The sequence below is a fragment of the Geotrypetes seraphini genome, chromosome 2, assembly GCF_902459505.1.
Source record: "Geotrypetes seraphini chromosome 2, aGeoSer1.1, whole genome shotgun sequence".
In the NCBI taxonomy this organism is placed as follows: Eukaryota; Metazoa; Chordata; class Amphibia; order Gymnophiona; family Dermophiidae; genus Geotrypetes; species Geotrypetes seraphini.
Window position 1 is genome coordinate 417,857,832 of NC_047085.1, and position 20,595 is coordinate 417,878,426.

A 20,595-nucleotide genomic window follows, 5' to 3' on the forward strand; every position below is an offset into this window, starting at 1 on the left:
TATGCATTATTGCTGGTTTTCTTTACATTATTGTTGTTTTACCAGTCTTAATTTTCCTGTGAATTTTACCGCTGTGTTAATGCCTTCACCTGTAAATACCATTATGTATTTCTCTATGCTTCTGTGTGTATTCTAAGAGTTCAAAACGTACACCACTTTTTTGACTCTGTACAACTAAAATTGTTTCTGCTTAAGTTTCCTGTTCAGTTGGTGGGAGACCTCGTTGGATTGGGCATAGTAGTAATGTCACCTTCATAGGCCTTTGTTGATTTAGTAAAACATTTTGAACTCCATAATAAGGGGCTAAATTCCTTCATCTTTTCAGTAACTGCAGCCATTTTGGACAATTTGCGTTCTTTGTTCAGCAGGGGCCTTAATGCCTTGATCATGCAATTTGTTATGAGTTCTACATTAGATTTAGTGGACCATGGGAAATTGTTACAATGCTTGGATGCTATTGCCATCAGAGGAGAGGTGTTGGACTGGTTTCGGGGTTTTCTTGTGTCTCGCACCTATCAAGTAATATCTTTCTGGTACTTCTGGTGTTCCGCAGGGGTCTCCATTATCCCTATTGCTTTTTAATGTTTATATGTCATCGTTAGATGTGCAATTGTCCCAGCTGGGGATAAAGTTATTTAGTTACGCAGATGATTTTATGATCATTATTCCATTTGCTACCTCTCTCTCTGAAGTCATTCCTAAGGCAACAGAAGTGTTAAATTTGATAGAGCAATGGAAGACTGAATTTAGACTAAAGCTTAATTCAGAAAAAATGAAATTTTTTGTAGCTTCACCTCACCCGTTTGATACTAAAACATCAGTGTGTATCAATAAACTTAGCTATCCTATTCAATCTACTATGAAGGTTCTGGGTATAATACTGGATCAGCTTTGACTATGAAGGACCAGGTGGACTCTTTGGTTAGAAAGGATTTCTTTACTCTTTGGAAGTTTCAGTCCATTAGAGCGTACAGTGGAACCTTGGTTTACGAGCATAATTTGTTACAGAAGCATGCTCGTAAACCAAATTGCTCGTATATCAAAGCAAGTTTCCCCATAGGAAGTAAGGGAAACTGCTTTGATTGGTTCCACCTCCTCCCCCCCCAAGGCTACCGGCGCTGCTCCATTCTATCCCCCCTTGAGGAATCCGACGCTGTTCCAAACCCCTCCCCGCGATCCGCCTCCCCCCCCCGCGATCCGCCTCCCCCCCCTGCGAACCGGCATCCTCCCCCCACTCACATTGCCCCCCCCTCCACCGCGATCCTACTTCCCCCCTCCTGAGCAGTCAATGACACTTCCTTTACCCGACTTGGCACCAGTGCTGGTGCCCGAAGATTCTCCCTCTTCTGGCGCGGCCTGGGCTGGGCGGTGTGTCAGAGATCCTCCTTCTTCTGGTCTGGGCTGGGCTGGACTGGCTTTGAGCATTTGCGCATGCTCAAAGCCTTCTGGTCTCACTCTCAATTTCGGAGAGAGCGAGACCAGAAGGCATTGAGCATGCACAAATGCTCAAAGCCAGTCCAGCCCAGCCCAGCCCAGAAGAAGGAGGATCTCTGATGCACCGCCCAGCCCAGGCCACGCCAGAAGAGGGAGGATCTTCGGGCACCGGCACTGGTGCCAAGTCGGGTAAAGGAAGTGTCATTGACTGCTTGGGGGGGGAGGAGTAGGATCGCGGTGGAGGGGGGGGCAAAGCGAGTGGGGGGGGATGCCGGATCGCTGGGGGGGATGCCGGATCGCGGGGGGGGGGGCGCTCGTACAGCGAGGCAAGCTCGGTTTACGAGGCACCAAGTTTGCGAATGTTTTACTCGTCTTGCAAAACACTCGCAAACTGGTGCACTCTTAAACCGAAGTACCACTGTATTTTGATGTTTCATCATTTAGAATTTTGATACAATCTCTTATATTAAGTCAACTTGATTACTGCAATATTGCCTACTTAGCAATTTCTCAGAAGAATATGCAACGATTGCGAATGGTGCAAAATGCAGCAGTCAGGTTAATTTTCAGGTTGAAGAAATACGATCATGTAACACCTTCCTATCAAGTGCTGCACTGTTTGCCGATGGAGGTGTGTGTGAAGTTTAAGGGCTCCTTTTATTAAGCTGCGATAGCGGTTTTAGCGCACGCTGCCCCCCGTGCTACGCACCAAGAACTAACGCCAGCTCAATGCTGGTGTTAGCATCTAGTGTGCGCTAAAACCGCTATTAGTAAAAGGAGCCATAAGTTTGGTTGTTTTTGTTTTAAGGTTTTATTTGGTTTAGCTCCTAAATACATAACTGAGCTGTTCTCTTTTGCAACCAACAAACATAAGAGAAGCTCACACCTGAATTTTGTTTTTTTGCCAGTTAGAGAAAGCAATGTTACTTACCGTAACAGTTGTTATCCAGGGACAGCAGGCAGCTATTCTCACTAGTGGGTGATGTCATCCAACAGAGCCCCGATACGGACGTCTCACAAGCATGTCTTGCTTGAAGAAACTTAGAAGTTTCGAGATGCCCGCACCGCGCATGCGCCAGTGCCTTCCCGCCCGATGGTCCGGGCGTGTCTCCTCAGTTCAGGTAGCTAGCCGAGAAGCCAACCCAGGGGAGGTGGGTGGGACGTGAGAATAGCTGCCTGCTGTCCCTGGATAACAACTGTTACGGTAAGTAACATTGCTTTATCCCAGGACAAGCAGGTAGGTATTCTCACTAGTGGGTGACCTCCAAGTTAACCTCAATGGGATGGTGGGAGAGTTGGCAACTTAGGAGAATAAATTTTGTAATACCGTTTGGCCAAACTGTCCATCCCGTCTGGAGAAAGTATCCAGACAATAATGAGAGGTGAATGTATGAACCGAGGACCAAGTGGCAGCCTTACAAATCTCCTCAATCGGTGTCGATCTGAGGAAGGCTACAGAGGTTGCCATTGCTCTGACCTTATGGGCTGTGACCTTACAGGGAAGGGATAATCCAGCCTGGGCATAGCAGAAAGAGATACAAGCCGCCATCCAGTTGGAGATGGTGCGCTTCGATACAGGTCGTCCCAACTTGTTTGGATCAAAGGAGACGAAAAGTTGAGGAGCAGTTCTGTGTGGTTTGGTGCGATCCAGGTAGAAAGTCAAAGCACGTTTACAGTCCAGAGTATGAAGAGCTGATTCTCCAGAATGAGAATGAGGCTTTGGAAAAAACACTGGAAGTACAATAGATTGGTTGAGATGAAATTCAGAGACCACCTTAGGCAGGAATTTCGGATGAGTGCGAAGGACTACCTTGTCATGATGGAACACTGTGAAAAGTGGATCCGCCACTAAGGCCTGAAGCTCACTGTCCCTGCGAGCAGATGTGAGGGCCACCAGAAAAACCACTTTCCAGGTGAGAAACTTAAGAGGAGCCTTGTTGAGAGGCTCAAAAGGAGGTTTCATAAGCAGAGAAAGGACAACATTGAGATCTCAAACCACTGGAGGAGGTTTGAGAGGAGGGTTGACATGAAAAAGTCCTTTCATAAATCTGGAAACCACAGGATGAGCAGAGAGAGGTTTCCCTTGTAGAGGCTGATGGAAAGCCGCAATAGCATTCAGGTGGACTCGAATAGATGTAGACTTGAGACCAGACTGAGACAGGTGTAGAAGATAGTCCAATACAGAGGATAGGGAGGCTCGCTGAGGCTCCTTGGAATTGGAAACACACCAGGAAGAAAATCTAGTCCATTTCTGGGAGTAGCATTGACGAGTAGCAGGCTTCCTGGAAGCCTCCAAGACATCCCTCACCGCCTGGGAAAACTGGTGAGGAGTTACGTTGAGAGGAACCAAGCTGTCAGGTGAAGAGACTGCAGGTTGGGATGAAGTAGTGATCCTTGATGTTGAGTAAGCAGTGAAGGAAACACTGGAAGAAGGACCGGCTCCCTGCTGCTGAGTTGAAGTAGAAGGGAGAACCAAGGTTGCCTGGGCCACCGAGGAGCTATCAGAATCATGGTGACCCGGTCGGATCTCAACTTGACCAGAGTCTTTTGAATTAGAGGAAATGGAGGAAACGCATACAGGAAGCGATTCCCCCAATCCAGTAGAAAGGCATCTGCCTCGAGGCGAAGAGGGGTGTAGATCCTGGAGCAAAACTGAGGCAGTTTGAAGTTGTGGGGGGCCGCAAAGAGGTCTATCTGAGGCGTCCTCCATTGTGCAAAGATCTGATGAAGGAGGTTGGAATGGAGGGTCCATTCGTGAGGCTGGAGGAGACGACTCAAGTTGTCCGCCAAGACGTTGTCCTTCCCCTGAATGTAGACAGCTTTGAGGAAGGCGTTGTGGCGAACCGCCCAATCCCAGACTCTGAGAGCTTCCTGGCAGAGGTAGGACGAGCCCGTGCCCCCTTGCTTGTTTACATAGTACATGGCGACCTGGTTGTCTGTGCGAATGAGGACCACCATGTCGTGAAGCAGATGTTGAAAAGCTTGAAGAGCATAGAAGATGGCCCTGAGCTCTAGAAGATTGATCTGATGGAGTCGGTCCGCATCGGTCCAGAATCCCTGAGTGCGAAGCCCATCCAGATGAGCCCCCCAGGCATAGGTCGAGGAATCGGTTGTGAGAACCTTCTGGTGGGGCAGAGTGTGAAACAGCAAACCTCTGGATAGATTCGAAGAGGTCATCCACCAAAGTAGAGACTGCCGAAGAGCAGGAGTGACTACGATGTGTCGAGACAACGGGTCGGACACCTGAGTCCATTGAGAAGCCAGGGTCCACTGAGGAATCCTGAGATGGAGTCTGGCAAAGGGCGTCACATGAACTGTAGAGGCCATGTGGCCCAGGAGGACCATCATGTGTCTCGCTGAGATGGTCTGGCGAGAAGACACAGACTGGCAGAGATGAAGAAGAGCATCCAGGCGCTGAGGAGGAAGGAATGCTCGAAGCTGAATGGTGTCCAGGACCGCCCCGATGAAGGGGAGAGACTGGGAAGGCTGTAGATGAGATTTGGGGAAGTTGATCTCGAAGCCCAAATTCTGCAGGAAGCAAATCGTGGCCGAGGTCGCCGAAATGACCTCTGGGGCAGACGGGGCCTTGATGAGCCAGTCGTCGAGGTAGGGAAACACCTGAAGACCCCTGTTCCGAAGTGCAGCGGCCACCACCACCAGACACTTCGTGAAGACTCTGGGAGACGAGGACAGGCCGAATGGAAGCACTCGATACTGCAGATGTAGATGTCCCACCCGAAATCTGAGGAACTTGCGGGAGGCCGGATGAATGGGAATGTGCGTGTAGGCCTCCTTGAGATCCAGAGAGCATAGCCAGTCATTCTGCTCGAGTAGGGGGTATAGAGAAGCAAGGGTCAGCATGCGAAACCGCTCCTTGACCAAGAACTTGTTGAGGACCCGAAGGTCTAGAATGGGACGGAGGTCGCCCGTCTTCTTCGGGACGAGAAAGTACCGGGAGTAAAAACCCCGGTAGTGCTAGTCCACCGGGACCGGCTCGACGGCCCGAAGCCGGAGCAAAGCCTGAGCTTCCTGAAGAAGAAGGGCGGTCTGCGTCAAGTTGGAAGGATACTCTCTTGGAGGGTGGTCCGGAGGGACCCGATGGAATTGAAGAGAGTATATCCTTCTCTTACGATGGAAAGGACCCAGAGGTTGGTGGTAATAGCCTCCCATCGATGATAAAAATGGTGGAGGCGACCCCCGATGGGAAAAACAGGAGGATGCAGAACGAGGTCGGTTATGCTCCCTGGAATAGAGTCAAAACGGCTGAGTAGCCTTCGGTGCAGCCGGCGTCTGGGGTTTCTGCTGAGCCTTTTGGGGAGGCTGTCTCTTCGCCGGTTGCCTCGCAGCAGGAGTCTGCCGTGGAGTGTAGCGCCACTGATAGATCAAGGGCGGTCTAGAAGGTCGAGACTGTTAAGGCTTTGGCTTAGGCCGAAGGATAGATTGGAAAGACTTCTCATGGTCTGAAAGTTTTTTGGTAACAGTCTCGATTGACTCGTCGAACAGATCCGCACCCGCACAAGGCACATTGGCAAGCCTGTCCTGGAGGTTCGGATCCATGTCAATCGTTCGAAGCCATGCCAAGCGACGCATGGCCACGGAGCAGGCGGCAGCACGTGCCGAGAGTTCAAAGGCATCGTACGAGGATTGCATCAGTTGAAGACGCAGCTGGGAGAGTGAGGCTACCATTTCCTCGAACTCGAATCGAGCCTGAGAATCGATGAAGGGAGTAAACTTTCGGAGCACCGGCAAGAAGAACTCCAAATATGAAGAAAAGAAGAAATTATAATTGAGAACTCACGAAGCCATCATCGAGTTCTGGTATATTCTTCTACCGAACTTATCCATTGTTCTGCCCTCTCGTCCCGGTGGCACAGAGGCATAGACTTGGGAGGGATGAGAACGCTTCAGGGAGGATTCGACCAGCAGGGATTGATGGGAGAGTTGAGCCCCCTCAAACCCCTTGTGATGGACAATGCGATATCTTGCATCCAATTTGCTCGGGACCGCAGGAATTGAGTACGGCGTCTCAAAACATCTCATAAATGTCTGATCCAGCAATTTATGGAGAGGAAGCCGAAGAGACTCAGCAGGAGGATGAGGCAAGTGCATGGTGTCGAGATACTCCTTCGAATACCGAGACCCAGTGTCCAAAGTAACATCCAAGTCATCTGCCATTTGACGGAGAAAGGAAGAAAAAGACAACTGGTCTGCCAGTACCGGCCTCCGAGACGGACTGGATGAAGTGGAAGCCTCAGGATCCATAGAGACTTGGGAGTGACAAGGAGAATAAGAGGTAGATGGTTCCTCGTACTCCGGCCCCTCCGGGGGCGACAAATCAGAGGAAGAGTATCCCAGACGTGGCAGCTTCTTCTGTGACGAAACCTCAGAATGGTGCAAGGAGTGCCGAGATGAGTGCCTGGATCGATGCCCCTCCCGGTGCCTGGAGGGAGAGCGAGAATGGCGATACTTCGCATGGTCCCCTGAAGCTTCCAGGGAATGAATAGGACTGGAAGCAGTAGAGCAAAGGGGTGGGATGGAGGCCGCCTCACGTGATGCAGCCCAGGCCTGGTATGGAGTGCGGAAGAACTCTTCCTGAGATTTACTATGCCCAGGACTTCGATTATCAATCGGGGGAATAGCGCTTTGTTGGCGCGGAGGCATAATGGGCTCTAAAGGAGGCATGTCGCTAATGGAAGCCCACCTCGAGGGACCTGCCGCCCTTCGCCGCTCCTCCTCGGCAAGCAACGAGGTCGATCGACGAGGAGGAGGCGGTCCGCTCCCTGGGACCGGGAGGTCACTCTGGATGGAGGCCACCCGGATGGTCTCGGGACTCAAGGATCTACCATACGAAAAACGGCTTGACAAATTACAGCTATACTCGCTCGAGGAGCGCAGAGAGAGGGGGGACATGATCGAGACGTTCAAGTATCTTACGGGCCGCATCGAGGCGGAGGAAGATATCTTCTTTTTCAAGGGTCCCACGACAACAAGAGGGCATCCGTTGAAAATCAGGGGCGGGAAACTACGAGGTGACACCAGGAAATTCTTTTTCACTGAAAGAATGGTTGATCGCTGGAATAGTCTTCCACTACAGGTGATTGAGGCCAGCAGCGTGCCTGATTTTAAGGCCAAATGGGATCGGCACATGGGATCTCTTCACAGGGCAAAGGTAGGGGAGGGACATTAAGGTGGGCAGACTGGATGGGCCGTGGGCCCTTATCTGCCGTCTATTTCTATGTTTCTATGTTTCTATGAGGCGATTAACCTGGGTCCCATAGTTTGCATGAGCTCAACAAACTGAGCTTCAAGCAGGGACCGAAGCGAAGCTGATATGGGGGGTTCCGCACTGAAAGGGGGTCCCCCAGCACGGTCTTTGCGCTCCTTCGTGGTCGAGTGCTTCTGCTTGGAAGCTTTCGGCACCTTAATGACCACAGGTGGGATAGTGGAAGGCAGTACCTGAGTCGAGGAGACGGGGACAGGCACCGGCGCCGAACTCGGGGCCGAAACCGGAGTAAACGAAGCCGGCTTCAGAAGGCCCGGAGTAGCGGGAGCAGCAGCTGGCTTCGCATGGACAGGCGAAGCGGCCGATGACGTCGAAGCCGAAGGTTCTTTAGCAGCTTCCATCTTAAACATCGACTCCCACAACAGACAGCGCCGCTTAAACGCCCGCGCTGTAAGAGTGGAACAAGGCCGGCACGATTTCGGGAAATGTTCTGGCCCTAGACACTGCAAGCAGCGTCGATGCGGGTCCGTCAACGAAATCGCGCGCTGGCACTTGCTACACTTTTTAAAACCGGTGATTGGCCGGGACATAGGCCGAAAAAGCTCTACCGCAAGATCAAAGGAGCTGGGCCTGAGCCACGTGGCCGACCCGGCCGACTCGCCGGAAGAAAAATTTTTTTTTTTTTTTAAAGAATAAAAGAAAGAAAATACACGATAAAGAGTAAAATAAACCCAAAATCGCGGCAATTAGAAGGCAAAAACGGGAATTCAGTCAGCGCAGAATTGAAGTAAAACTTCTCAGCTCCGCGGAAAGAAAAGAACTGAGGAGACACGCCCGGACCATCGGGCGGGAAGGCACTGGCGCATGCGCGGTGCGGGCATCTCGAAACTTCTAAGTTTCTTCAAGCAAGACATGCTTGTGAGACGTCCGTATTGGGGCTCTGTCGGATGACATCACCCACTAGTGAGAATACCTGCCTGCTTGTCCTGGGATAATGTAAACTTAAAAACATCATCAATATCTTTTTTCATATCAGGCAGCATTATGGGGCAAAGATCTAGAATAATTGTTTCTGCTTACTGATACTTATGGGGAATTTAGGAGACATCTAAAAACATATCTGTTTTTGAAGTACTTAGCTGATTTGTAGAATTTTATCATGCAATAATCAGATTTTTTTTAGGGTTTTTTTAGTTATTGGCTTTTACCTTTTTAATTTTATTCAATTTGTTGTATTTTTAACTATTGTAAACCACATAGAACTTTACGGCCTTGCGGTATATAAACTGTTATTATTATTTTTAATAAGATGTTATCCTATTTTCTATTAAAGTAAATGTATTGCTTGTACAATTATTTGAAATTTTTAATAAATAAAAAGTAAAAAAAAAGGTACAAGCCTGTAAAGACTTTTGAAAGGCACTATATTTCTAGGTTTCAGACTATCCTTCCAGCTTCAAAATGAAATTTGGTAACCAAATTCAGTTTTTATTTACTACAACCTAAAGAGTTATTTAATCCTTATCAAAATTCTATCTGGATTTTCTGAGGCAGGCTGTGGGCTACTAAATAGTTAACAAAATATGACAAGAAAAAGCCTTTGAAATATTATACCTGACATAAGCGGTAGATTCCAAAGTCTCCTTTAATCCAAAAGAATGAGAAGTGACCATATCCTGTCTGGAAGAGGTATGCAGCAACCAAGACCCTGATATGCATGTACACGGGCAAAAACTATTAAAAGAAGAACAGATTTTACTTTTCACACATGGTCCAGCTGAAGATGCATAAACATAACTGCATAAATAAACATAACTGATATGTTTGCCAACAAGTGTAATCCCTTTCAATCTGGCTGGTGTTCTCTGGTGCCAATCTAAAATGTTTCAGAATATCTAATACAGGGATTGACAAACCCCAGGTGCCAGGTCACCATAGCAACTAAAAAAATTGGACCTAGAACCTAGGTTTTGTTGGCAGAAACCTATGGCAGCGAGCAGCTTGACTGGAGCTGCAGAGTAGAGAACTGCATAAGGAAAAAAATCAAACCTGTTCTCATTGAGATCCATTCCATCCCCGCATATCCCCATAAATTTCAGAAGTAGTTATTTCATTTAATTATATTAATGAAGTACATTAGAGGCTCTGGTAGATACCCATTTACAAATGACACTGGTCAACAAGCATTTTGTAACTGGAGTTCTGTCACCTGTTTTTAAGTTGTGCATCAGTTTGTGTTTATACCATTTTCATCAATAACGCTACCAGCCGAAGGGAGACTGTAGGAACTGTGCCTAGTCCTGAGCACATGATAGAAAAGTCCTGAGCACATGGCAGAACAGTGAGCGGAGCAGAAAGTGTGCTAGCAGGAAGGAGCGGAGAGAGGAGCAGAGAAGGCGGTGCTAGCAGGGGAAGAGGCGAGAACTAACACCGCCCACCCCCGACGTCACCAGCCAAACTCCCCCCATTAAAGGGGACGAGCCAACGGCGCGCAGCCGTTCGGTGCGCGGTGAAGGCGAGCGGCAAAGGCGCTCGCCTTAGCGAGAGCGCCTTTGCGAAGAGCCTAATCTTTACCCTATTCTTTAAACTTTATTCTAAACTTTCACCCTAACCCACAGGCAGACACCCTCTCAAATACCCTAATCTTTCAAACTCTCTCTCTGATCTTTCAACCTCTCACTCTGACTCACAGTCAGATATTTCTTCTAACTCTATAACTTACTCACTATCAGGCAGACCTCAGCTACAACTTGGTTATGGCAGGGAGAACAAGAAGCGCCATGTCTGCAATCAAGACCAACTGTCCGGTAACTGGGGGGACCCAGGGGGCGACCACGGTATGCGTACAGAAGGAGGAGGACCCCAGGACTGTGGACAGAGGTCTCCGTGCAGACCGAGATCATCCCCCTGGCCCCCCCCCCCCCCGTTCTCCACAGTCTCTACACAGACAGAGGAGGTCGACCAGCTAGACGGAGACATCATGCAGGAACTTAGGAGTCTCAGGGAGGAGGTGAAACGCCTAAGAAGCATCCAAGAGGATGAGGCCTACATTGACGGAGTCGTCCAGGAGGTGTCCCAAATCACCGAGCTGGCCCAAGACATGTCCTCCCTCAAGACACCCAAATCACCAGCTTTGAAACCAACAATTGGGGTACAGAAGATGGCTGGAGACGCTGACTCCTGGCAGCTGGTGACCTCCTCCACGGGTAAACACCGGAGATCCCACCCCCCTCTTTCAATTTCTTCACCCTCTTCTTCTTTTTCTCACCAACAGGGCAGCTTTACATCCACCCCACAACTCACCCTGAGGAACAGATTCCAGATCCTACAGGTAGAAGATGTCGACAAGGAGTAGAAGGATGCCAACAAGGAGCAGGAGGTAGTCCAGCGCACGGCTCCAATTCCGGGGACAACTGATCGGCTCCCCCCAAAGAAGCGCAGAGTAATAGTCATTGGGGACTCTATGCTGAGGGGCACCAAGGGACCAATCTGCAGACCGGATATGCAGTCAAGGGAGGTTTGCTGTCTGCCTGGAGCCAGGATCCGAGATGTCACCGCCTGTCTTGATAGGCTTCTCAAGCCCCAAGATCATTTCCCCATGGTCCTCATCCACATTGGCACAAACGACACTGTTAAGAACACCCTGGAGAACATAACTAGAGACTTTGGAGCCCTGGGTGAGAGGCTGAAGCAGACAGGAGCGCAGGTGGTCTTCTCCTCGATCCTCCCAGTTAGAGGCAAAGGAAGTGCCAGGGATGAGCGTATACTGAGGACTAACGAGTGGCTTCAAGGTTGGTGCCGGGAAATGAACTTCGGATTCCTGAACCATGGAGAGGCGTTGCAAGGACCAGACGGACTCCATCTGACCAGCAGGGGTAAGCACGTCTTTGGACACCGACTAGCCCGCCTGCTTCGTAGGGCTTTAAACTAGGTAAGTCGGGGGAGGGTACCCACTCAGATACAAGTGCAGTAAGGAACGATCCTGACGAAGTGAGTCAAAACTCCGATTCTAAGTCCAAAGTAAGTGCCCCCATTGCAAACAATTCTCTAGGAGTCACACTACCCCAGGTGGGAAACTCCCCACAGGGACTTAGCAATCACGGGGTATGGAGGGCTATGTATGTTAATGCACACAGTTTAGGCAATAAGATTCTAGAATTAGAGACCGAAATAATGAATGCCGACCTTGACGTGGTGGCAATATCCGAAACTTGATTCACAGACCCTTATGGGTGGGATATGGCTATACCGGGATACAACTTATTTCGTCAGGACAGAGAGGGAAAGTCAGGGGGAGGGGTGGCACTATACATCAAAACTACCAGAATCACAGATGTCAAGTACACCGGGGAATCCCTCTGGGTGAACCTGGCCAGAGGCAGGGAAAAATGCCTGTATCTTGGTGTAGTATATAGACCTCCAAGACAACTGGAAGACAAAGACTCCAAATTAATTGAAGACATAGAGAATATCACTCTACGGGGAGACGCTGTTCTGCTAGGGGACTTCAACATGCCTGACGCAGATTGGAACTCATACTCAGCAACAACCAGCAGCAGCAGGAGACTGTTAACATCCATAAAGAGAGCACGACTCAAACAAATGGTACTGGAACCCACTAGGGCACAGGCGATCCTGGACCTGGTACTCACCAACAGGGATAGCGTCTCGAAGGTCTCGGTAGGAGATACGCTAGCCTCCAGCGACCACAACATGGTGTGGTTCTACCTCAGGAAAGGTTTCCCTAGATCAAACACGAAAACAAAAGTACTCAACTTCCGAGGCACTGACTTCGAACGCATGGGAGATTTCATCCACCGGACATTGCAGAACCAAGCTACGACCAATGATGTGGAAGCTATGTGGTCATCCCTGAAATCTACCATACATGAAGTGACAAGCCTCTACATTAAATCAGTACACAAACGGCGGAGAAACAACAAACCCCAATGGTACTCAGCAGAAATCTCGCACATCGTCAAGGAGAAGAAAAAAGCATTTATTTCCTACAAACGAACGGAGACTAGGGAAGCTAAACTAGAACATAGGGCGAGGTCTGCAGCGGTCAAAACGGCAGTCAGGGAGGCCAAACTTCGAGTGGAAGAGACTCTGGCAAAGAACATGAAGAAAGCGGACAAATCCTTCTTCAGGTATATTAGTGATAGGAAAAAGAACACAGACGGGATAGTTCGCCTTAGAAAACCAGATGGGAACTGCGCAGAATCAGATTCCGATAAAGCAGAACAACTGAATGAATACTTCTGCTCGGTCTTCACCTGCGAGGCACCGGGGCACGGTCCACAGTTGCAGGCAAGGCCCAGCGTGGAAGACCCGTTTCAGAATTTCAAGTTCACACCTGGCGACGTCTACTACTGAAAGTTTGACCACCCATCCCAGCGACCACAGAAACTCCACCACTCGAGCCGTAACCCTGGTGCTCTCCTGAGACAACTTCACTCGAATCAACCAGTCATCCAGTAAGGGATGCATCAGAATGCCCTCTGTCCGCATGGCCGCCGCGACCACCACCATAATCATGGAGCCGTGGCCAGATCAAAAAGAAGCGCACAGAACTGATAGTGCTAACCCAAGATCACAAAGTGAAGGAAGTGCTGATGGGAGGCCTGAATCGAAACATGCAAGTAGGCCTCCGTCAGATCATTAGAAGTCAGATACTCCCCCAGCTGAACCTTTAGAATGACAGACTGCACTGTCTCCATGCGAAAAGATGGAATTTTGAGAGCCCTATAGACCCCTTTTAAGAACATAAAAACATAAGAATTGCTGCCGCTGGGTCAGACCAGTGGTCCATTGTGCCCAGAAGTCTGCTCACGTGGCGGCCCTCTGATCAAAGATCAGTGCCCTAATTGAGACTAGCCCTACCTGAGCACGTTCCGGTTCAGAAGGATCTTGTCTAACTTTGTCTTGAATCCATGGAGGGTGTTTCCCCTATGACAGATTCTGGAAGAGCATTCCAGTTTTCTACCACTCTCTGGGTGAAGAAGAACTTCCTTACATTTATATGGAATCTATCCCCTTTCAACTTTAGAGAGTGCCCTCTTGTTCTCCCTACCTTGGAGAGGGTGAACAACCTGTCATTATCTACTAAGTCTATCCCCTTCAGTACCTTGAATGTTTCGATCATGTCCCCTCTCAATCTCCTCTGTTCGAAGGAGAAGAGGCCCAGTTTCTCTAATCTTTCACTGTGCAGCAGCTCCTCCAACCCCTTAACCATCTTAGTCGCTCTTCTCTGGACTCTTTTGAGTAGTACCATATCCTTCTTTATGTACGGCGACCAGTGCTTAACGCAGTACTCCAGGTGAGGGCGCACCATGGCCCGGTACAGCGGTATGATAACATTCTCTGATCTGTTTGTGATCCCCTTCTTTATTATTCCTAGCATTCTGTTCGCCCTTTTCGCCGCCGCCGCACATTGCGCGGACGGCTTCATCGACTTGTCGATCAGAACTCCCAAGTCCCTTTCCTGGGAGGTCTTTCCAAGTACTGCCCCAGATATCCTGTATTTGTGCATGAGGTTTATTTTAGCACTGTAGTTTTGTGATTAATTTATATCACTTAATTATTTCATTCACTGATTTGTGATTAATTTGAGCACACCAGAGGGGTACAGTAATGGTGTGCAGGTGGAGGTTATTATATCTTTACTAGTGTGTGTAAAGCACTGGAGAATTTTCTCCCTTCGCTTATCCTTCACACTGAGGATCCCTCCTTCACATATTATATTTTGTATTAAAGATTTGGTGCTTGAGACAGAGTGGGTCGCCCTGAAAGTCTATTAGACCTTTCACTGCTTTATGTGGCTTCTGATCAGAAACTAAAGCATCTAAAAAATTGATTAGATGTTTTTGAATCTGCCTCTAAATGAATGGATAAAGACATCCAGACATCTCCTGGATAATGTAGTAAAGGAGCTGCCTGAGAAGAAAATCGAGTAGAATTACCCCCTGAAGGAACATAAGAACATAAGCAATGCCTCTGCTGGGTCAGACCTGAGGTCCATCATGCCCAGCAGTCCGCTCAAGCAGCGGCCCAACAGGTCCAGGACCTGTGCAGTAATCCTCTATTTATACCCCTCTATCCCCTTTTCCAGCAGGAAATTGTCCAATCCTTTCTTGAACCCCAGTACCGTACTCTGGCCTATTACGCTCTCTGGAAGCGCATTCCAGGTGTCCACCACATGTTGGGTAAAGAAGAACTTCCTAGCATTTGTTTTGAATCTGTCCCCTTTCAACTTTTCTGAATGCCCTCTTGTTCTTTTATTATTCAAAAGTTTAAAGAATCTGTCCCTCTCTACTCTCTCTCTGCCTTTCATGATCTTGTAAGTCTCTATCATATCCCCTCTAAGTCTCCTCTTCTCCAGGGAAAAGAGACCCAGTTTCTCCAATCTCTCAGCGAATGAAAGGTTTTCCATCCCCTTTATCAGACGCGTCGCTCTCCTCTGAACCCTCTCGAGTAACACCATGTCCTTCTTAAGGTACGGCGACCAATATTGGACGCAGTACTCCAGTTGCGTTCGCACCATCGCCCGATACAATGGCAGGATAACTTCTTTCATTCTGATTGTAATACCTTTCTTGATTATGCCTAGCATTCTGTTTGCCTTCTTAGCGGCCGCTGCGCACTGTGCCGTCGGCTTCATTGTCATGTCCACCATTACCCCCCAAGTCCCTTTCTTGGGTACTCTCATTTAATAACATCCCTCCCATCGTATAGTTGTACCTCGGGTTTCTGTTTCCCACATGTAATACTTTACATTTCTCAACCTTGAACTTCACATGCCATCTCGTCGCCCATTCCCCTAGTTTGTTCAAGTCCCTTTGCAATTCTTCGCAGTCCTCTTTAGTCCGAGCTCCACTAAATAGTTTGGTGTCGTCCGCAAATTTTATTATCTCACATTTCGTCCTTGTTTCTAGATCATTTATGAATATATTAAATAGCAGCGGCCCGAGCACCGAGCCCTGCGGGACCCCACTCGTGACCCTCCTCCAGTCCGAGTAGTGGCCCTTCACTCCTACCCTTCCGCCAACCAGTTTCTGATCCATCTATGTACGTCTCCTTCCACCCCATGGTTCTTCAGTTTCCGGAGTAGGTATTCATGGGGCACCTTGTCAAAGGCTTTTTGGAAATCTAGATATATGATGTCTATGGGGTCTCCTTTGCCCATCCGTTTGTTAATTCCTTTGAAGAAGTGCAATAAGTTCGTTAGGCATGATCTCCCCTTGCAGAAACCATGTTGGCTGGTTATCAGAAGTTTGTTTCTTTCAGCATCGGAGAGCAAAAGTTCCTGTTCAGAAACCCCCTAGAGATCTGAATCTCTAGCAGTATGGGACGGTGTCGAACAGACGGTACCGAAGGTTCCAAATGCTTTGACTTGCGGAGAGCCTTGGTAGACTGCACCGAATGGTCTCTGGTGATATCTGTAAAGAAGAGTATCAGTGATGGGAGGTCATCGATGTCGGTTCCCGTACCAGAATTGGTACTGCTACTGAAGACTCCTGGGTAGGGACAATCGGAGTCAAAGGCTCAGACTGAACCGGCACCGAGAGTAGATGTCAACATGGGAGTCAGTATAAGCAGCCGAAATTCCTCCCGTGAGTCCTCTTGCAGCAATTCTGTTATTCGCTGCATTAGAGAAAAGCACCAGTAGTGTTGGCCTTTTAGCCAGTACCTTTGGCACCGCTCTAAGCTCCGGAGATGAGAATGCCGGTAATGAGGCACTCTTCGATACTGGAGCGGAACTATAGTTGGGGATGTTAGAGGTTGGCAGGACTAGACTCACTGCTACTATGACTGGAAGCCCAGAGGGAGGAGGGTAAAGGTTGGCAGCCAGCTTACTCACTGTGAGGTGCGACACCGCAGACAGCATAGGGAGATCCACTCTCAGCACCCATGTGGTTGGTGCGGGCTTGATTAGTACGGTCAGTGTCGGAAATGCGGTGGGCGCCGGATTCCCGACGGCGCGGAGCAGGAGCTGCTGCTAAAGTGGAGTGGGAATGCGCTGCTGAAGAAAAGAGCAGAGGAAGCAGAAATCGGCAAGGTTGAGGGCCAGACACTGCAAGAAGCAGCGGTGGATGGTGGTGACCACAAGTGCCCGAGCACAGCGACTGCCCATGTTGAGAACTATCAGTGGGAGGGACAGTAACAGTAAGACAGCCATAGGAAAAACGAACTCTAAGCGATCCATAAGGGCTCGCTGAACCCAAGCCCACCACAAAAGTAACTATAAACTCTTTTTTAGTTGTTGGGAGGTTTTTTTTTTTGGTTTTTTTAAAACTAAAACGGAAAAGAAAAGAGAACTGACTGAACAGTCAGAAGCTGCGAGAGTGGGAAGGCAGCGAAACAAAAAAATTTTCAACAGCCGATAAAAATGCGACTTCTTAGCTCCGCGAAAACTAAGAAACTGAGGGACCTTGCTCCCTACATTGGGCGGGAAGGCACTCGTGCATGCGCGGTTCGGGCTATGGCAAACTTTCTAAGATCTTAAAGTGGCGATGTACTTTTAAAGTGGCCCATACAGGGGCTCCGTCGGTGACGTCACCCATACATGAGAATATGCTGCCTGCTTGTCCTGGGATAACTCCTTTTTCCCACAATGCCCTAAGCCACAGATGCTGATAACTCAGTGACTGCCACACTTGGATGACACACGTGTCCTCGGGAGACTCTTGATACAGCACTGTTGGGTGCAAAACATGTCATGTCGGGTCAGACTCCCAGGCGTTGGCTGATGGAAAAGCTAAGTACATAGACAACTTTTAATAGAAAAAATTATATTTTAAGAGATATACATAACGCAGAGATTAATATAATAGCACTAATTTGGTGGAATAACACACATGGGCAGCCAATGATGAAGTGCCATGTTATTCTTCCCGCAAGTATGAATTAACACAGCAGTGGAGTGGTGAGGCTGAGGCTTCCTTTAAAAAGTAACAGGATTCTTTATATGTTCAAGTCCAACTGATGAAATTGATCTATATGTGAGTGGACTTGGGATAGACATATATTAAACTTTGTGCCATAGATTTCTGAACACTTGGCAGAAAGGCATTCCAGCCACTAGTGCTGCCTGATTAAGGAAAAAAATTTCAATTCAATTCAGTTTATTAAATCGATTTTTCGATTCGATTTCCCTGCCTAAGTGGGTGTTTTTTTCAAACATCCTGGTGGGTTTATTTTACAGCCGCTTCACCTCTTTTGCCCTCTCCTATGCACACTATAAACAAAATAAACAAACTAAAAAAAGACTTTTTCTCTCTGTTAAATCCTAGCTCATATTTGCGGTCTAACACCAGCTCTGGCAGAATAACATTTCAAATCTGACATATTGTAATCACAAAATAGAAAATAAATTAATTTTTTCTACCTTTTGTTGTCTGGTTATTATTCAAATCATGTTGGTCCCAGGCTCTGGTTGTCTTCTGATCAGAGTCTCCTTCTTTCTCTGTGCTACCCATCCATCTTTCATCTATGGCCTCCCCTTCCGTTTCCGTTCCCTGGAGGTCTGGCATCTTCCCTTTTTTCATCTCCATCCCCGCAGCTGCAGCGATGGACCCCACCATCCCCAGATCCACCATCTCTTCTTTTCTCAACTACCCAACATCCAGCATCTCTCCCTCCTTCCCCAGTGTAATATTTCTCTTTTCCTCCTTTCTGTCCTCCCCATCCATCTCGCTCTCTCCATGAGTCCAACACTTTCTGCCACCTGCATGCTTTCTCTCTCTGTCCTTGTCTCTTCCCACCCCCCAATCCAACATGCTCTCTCCCCATGCACCATCTCACCTTCCCCTCCAGTGTGTAGCACCTTTCCTTTCCCTCCCTTTCTGCCAGGTCTAACATAACATAATAGCGAATTTCTAGACCACATAACCCTTAGTTCAATGCGGTTAACAAAAGATTATGCTATAGGAAAATACAAGAATAATGTGATTTACAGAAATTTAGTCAACTAAGAATTTGGAAATAAGAAAATCGTTCAAAAGTTTTCTATAATGTTCATAAGGTGTGGATTTAGTCAATAATGGACGGAAATCTTTATCATAATAAGCTGCTTGATTGGAACGATAATGCCCATGATGTTTCTTACTTTTACAGCTCTGAAAAAACAGTCCCAGTCATGCTCTACTTACAGTACTGGCTCCAGAGATGTGATAGATCAATATAACAAGCTGCATCCACCCTTTCCATTCATCTGTCTGCTCGCGATTTAACACTTTAGTCTATAGGAAAGGCAAAATATAAAACATGCTGAATGTAACACATCTATAATTTCTCCCCATGGAGCATAAATAAACTTTAATGAAAAACCAAGGAAAGGAACGTTTTACAAAAGACCCCTAAAAAAAAAATCAATCGTCTTCCATAATAGCTCAAATCACAGCTTAAGTAAAAACGGTCAAAATAAAAACATCCTCAAAATATTTGTCAAGATTTGAGCTTTCTTTTACAAAAAAAAAAAACATCCAAATGCAAAATATCCAAAACCAAGCCATTTGGATGTAGGCAGAGTCATCATCTATACTAGACTGGACACACAGATATGCCAGCAGAGCAGAAAGGAGGACACTGCTCTGCATTTCACATAAAGCGTGCCAGGTACATATCTCACTAGAACCACCTTACATTGTATGTATGACCTTTATGGCTGCAGTTGTCACCTATATGTAGGTACGGTACATTTTTGGCAGGTTTTAGTCAGTTCACACTGTCCCCTACAACTGTACTAGTTAGGTTGGGGTATGGGCCTGGGTCCCCTTCTCTGGAGTCCACTGCACTGCCCACCAGGCTACTCCATATACCTGCTTTCTAGAGAATGACATGGGGACAATTTTTTCTCCGTCCCCATGGAAACTCATTTTCCTGCCCCCCCCTTCTGGCGAGTTCTATTCATTTCCCTGCCCCATTACTGTGAGCTCTGTCCTCATCTGTACAAGCCTCAAACACTTTAAAATCATAAGTGTCCAAGGCTTGTGCAGTTAAGGCAGAACTTACAGGAATGGAGCCTGGACAGGGACAAAACTTGCAGGGTCAGGACAGGGAAATTGAGTTCCTTTGGGGACAAATTTGGCCCTGTGTCATTCTCTACTGCTTTCTGCTGTACTAGGACTGTCCATGCTATCTGCAGCTGTCAGAGACAGATATGTACTGTTTCGATCAGATTTTTAGGGGGTGGGAGGGGGCCAGGGACCACTGAAGGAGTACTTGTGTATGTGTGGTGGTAGTGGGGGGCATGCATTCATTCCTCCAGTAGTCATCTGGTCAGTTTGAGCACCTTTTTTGCCCTTACTTGTTTTCAAAACAGGTCTAGCCCCAAACATTTGATTACTGCTGCAAACATCAAAGTGCTAAGCCTACCCAAATTCCATAACATGCCTCCAACATGCTGCTTTGAGATTTAAGCACACTTCAGATAAAAAGCTTAGCAAAATGTCTAGAAAGTTGGTTTCGAAAATGGTGACTTGGACATTTTGACGATAAAAACGCCCAAGTGCTGTTTTTGGATGTCTTTCTGTTTTGAAAATGAGGCCCATAAGCACTTATGTCTTTATGTAGTAGGCTAGGAACAGATACCTTCTTGTCCTCTTAACTTAAGACAACTTATTTTAAAATAACTCTTCATGTGGATATGAATTCACAATTTCAGAACAGATTCACATTGATGAATATATATCGTGCAGTAACAGGATTTCTGATCATGTGGCCCACTGTTGAAAAACATAGACACTCCTGCCCTAGTGGTTGCAAATATATGACAAGAGCAGCACCCAAAGGAACCCCATAAGGAAAAAAAATGCAATGATGTCAGACTCAGAAGAACAACAAGGAGATTGAAGCTGCTAAACAGGAATGTTTCAGCTACAAAAGAATCAGTTGTGAAGGCTCTGTAGAGAGATGTAAATGCAGTGTTTTATGACTGA

The 20,595-nt window shown here is 47.6% G+C and overlaps 1 protein-coding gene across 1 annotated transcript in view; it reads right to left on the reverse strand.

The window, feature by feature from the left end:
• CASD1 (CAS1 domain containing 1) overlaps positions 1-20,595 on the reverse strand; it is a 239,267-nt gene that overhangs the window by 87,063 nt on the left and 131,609 nt on the right. The window contains exons 10-11 of the mRNA XM_033931105.1: positions 18,808-18,897; positions 9,272-9,391 (exon numbers count right to left, since the gene is read on the reverse strand). Of these exons, the coding sequence (XP_033786996.1) occupies positions 9,272-9,391; positions 18,808-18,897 (210 nt within the window). The remainder of the gene's footprint in view (positions 1-9,271; positions 9,392-18,807; positions 18,898-20,595) is intronic.